Genomic DNA, 3,062 nt, shown 5'->3' with positions numbered 1-3,062 from the left:
CCTAGGCAGCTGCCTATGGTGCCTACCCCTCATAGGAGGCCCTGGTTTATCCATGTGTTTAGAGAGGTTAACAGAGTAGCAGACCACCTAGCGAAATTATCTATTTCCTCTAATGAAAATGTATGCTCATGCTTTATACCTCCTCTTAGTAGTGACCCTGCTACTATTGTTGAGGAAGACTTATATTAACCTATTCTAGATTCTAATACGGATAGAGGTCAGCCGAACCTCTCAACGTTTCAAAAAAATAATAATAAAAAAAAAAGTGCTTAACAGCTACAACATAACAACAATACATAGACCAAGGTTATGGAACAGGCCCTCTACGAAGGGTTATCACAGCAACGCAGGAACAACACACAGGAGATTCGAAGTTCCAGCAAAAAGTTACAAAAAGGATCAAACGAGACTAATCATTGTAGTCTGACCCTATTATGCACGACTTCTAGTAACTTGACACAATTCAAATTACATAATATACATGAGGACCGAACGAAATAAAAACTTAAACATCAACTTCAAGTTACTTACGAACATATATGTATGAACATTTCCACGACAGAGAAAAAATAGAGGTCGGTTCTGTGGGTGCAAATGTGCAATATACTTATATACTGACATAGAAAAAGAGACACGATAAATTTCACTAAGAATCACTGAATCAGTCCCAAAAACGATTACCTTGATTACCAGGCTACCAGCTTCCCAAGCTTCCTCAACACCCGCTTCCTCAACACCTTTAACCGCTGTGCCTCAGACCTCAGTTTCCTGACATTCCTCGTTCGCTGACCGTGCAGTAGGTTAGTCCACTTTGACAATCTTCCATAATTTTCATGACATTTGGCTTTAGTCAACGACTGGTCATTTCGATATGTATTTGGCAGTTATTTCGTTTCGACAGCCTGAACAAACGAATTATTACACAGTATTTCAGAAAACCCACGATATTTTATACCATAACCTGAATTAAGCCGTGAATCAGTGATGATATCTATTATGAACATGAACAATAGTTAAGGCCCCAAGGGGGTTTAGCGTCAAGCTATTCCAGATTTCCAGTCTTCAAATAGGGGCTTGGATCAAGAAGTCCATATTAGTGCCACCAATTATGGATTTGGTGAATCAGCATGCACAATATGATGTTAGTGATGAATTTGAATTAGGTTAGTCTAAATGGATATGATCAAGTACATGATTTTGAAGGGGTACCTGTGATTAATTTTCAAACTATCGTATCAATGGTATTATGTTTCTACTTTTAGTAAACATGGTATTATTTTTCTGAAAAAGTGCAATTAGGAATCTAGCTGCAGAAGTCTACATAGATTTGGTCTGATTACTATAAGCACAACTTTTCAGTGCAATATTCCTTTTGTCCCTAATGAATTTCTGTGCATTATTCCTTCCGTCCTTCGTACTGTGAGTGTCACAGTGATACAGTCTGCAGATACTACTATCTAGTTATTGCTATGCCTAGATTTGGTTCTACAACTGACTTTACAGATCATCATTAAAAGTACGCACCGTTAAATATTTTGCTAAATTTGTTGAGCACAGAAACAGATTTAACCCGCAGAGTATTCATCACAATGGTGGATTGCAAATGAGACAAAATTTGACTAAACAAACTCTTTTCTTCCTCATTTTAAATTTGATGACATGAGAACATAGAGAACAATCAAACACACGAGCGAACCATAACCAAACTAAAACTAACATAGAGAACCAGAGGTCAAAAACCTTATAGTCCATGGACAAGACTCAAACATAACCAGAACCAGAACCGAACGAACATAGAACCAAGACCCAACATAACCAGAACCTAAAAACACCAACGATATAATTTAACTCCTCCAATTACCATCAGAGTCACCACCCCTGGAGTAACGGGATCCACCACCTCCGCCATATCCTCGGTCACCACCACCACCACCTCCGCCATATCCACCACGGCTGTATCCACCTCCATAACCACCACCGCCTCCACCACGACTGTATCCACCGCCACCACCTCCATCACGTCGGCCATATCCACCGCCACCGCCACCTCCATAACCACCGCCACCTCCATATCCACCACCGCCGCCTTCACGACGGCCGCCTCCTCCACCACCGCTACCTCTAGACTGAGCTTCATTGACAGTAATATTTCTCCCATCCAGCTCTTGTCCATTCATGTTCTCAATAGCTTCCCTCATTGCTTGCTCACTCGAGAACGTGACAAATCCAAATCCCCTCGATCTTCCAGTCTCACGGTCGCTAATAATCTATCCAGACAAAAAAAAAAGAATCTCAATCAGAAACCATCATCGTCATCGTCATCGAAATCAAAACCAAAATTTCAAACTAACAATAAAATCAGATCTGAATCTTGGGTCACTGTTACAAGAAAAGAATTAGACATACCGTTTAACAGTTCAAGATCAATTTATAAGAACAGTAACACACACAGAGAGTAACAGTAGTTAACAGAAACAGAAATCCAAGATCAAGAAACCGTAATCCCGATCCGATTCAGATTCAGATCCGGATCCATATAACCCAAAACAGACCTTAGATTCAAGAATGTCGCCATAAACACTGAAAGCTTTTTCGAGAGAAACATCATCAGTAGCCCATGCAAGCCCACCAACGAAACAACGGTATTCAACATCTGCAGAAGCCATATTGATTGATATATTGTATAATAAACAGGAAAACCAAGAAACAGAGAATTAAAGGAACGAGGCCGACACGCCTCTGAATATACGAGAGAATGTGAGGTGTGGAACCCTAGATTTATAGATGGGCTGTTAGTCGGTTCTGGGAATAAGGGTTAGGTGTGTGGGCCCAATGTCACGTGGGTGTAGATTGGGATAGAGTTTGCAGACTGCTAGACTTGGAGGACGATATTATTTTGTATTCCGAAGAGAGAAAATATCTTCGTTTTGTATTTACCAGGTTGTCCTTTTGGATTGCGTGATTTTACTACTTTACCATTTTCATATGTGTAACATCTTGGGGTACCTACCCGAATCGAGTTTTGTCATGCTCAAGCTCGACTTGCACTTGTTGTCGAAGTT

The 3,062-nt window shown here is 40.4% G+C and overlaps 1 protein-coding gene across 1 annotated transcript; it reads right to left on the bottom strand.

The window, feature by feature from the left end:
• Positions 1-1,614: 1,614 nt before the first annotated feature.
• On the bottom strand, positions 1,615-2,779 carry LOC147514762 (glycine-rich RNA-binding protein GRP1A-like). Its single transcript, XM_086585070.1, has 2 exons — positions 2,553-2,779; positions 1,615-2,267 (listed from the first exon to the last, which is right to left on the bottom strand). Exons 1-2 carry the CDS (start codon positions 2,664-2,666, stop codon positions 1,845-1,847), a joined length of 537 nt encoding a protein of 178 aa, XP_086441196.1. The 5' UTR covers positions 2,667-2,779; the 3' UTR covers positions 1,615-1,844.
• Between the last annotated feature and the right edge of the window lie 283 nt (positions 2,780-3,062).

This window comes from Coptis chinensis, chromosome 2, assembly GCF_015680905.1.
Source record: "Coptis chinensis isolate HL-2020 chromosome 2, ASM1568090v1, whole genome shotgun sequence".
In the NCBI taxonomy this organism is placed as follows: domain Eukaryota; kingdom Viridiplantae; phylum Streptophyta; class Magnoliopsida; order Ranunculales; family Ranunculaceae; genus Coptis; species Coptis chinensis.
This window is presented reverse-complemented; position numbering and strand designations above follow the sequence as displayed.

Coding starts and splice junctions, on each gene's coding strand:
- LOC147514762 (XM_086585070.1), bottom strand. CDS start 2,666: ATGGCTTCTGCAGATGTTGAATACCGTTGTTTCGTTGGTGGGCTTGCA. Junction 2,268..2,552: donor GCGACATTCTTGAATCTAAG/GTCTGTTTTGGG, acceptor TTGTCTGGATAG/ATTATTAGCGACCGTGAGAC.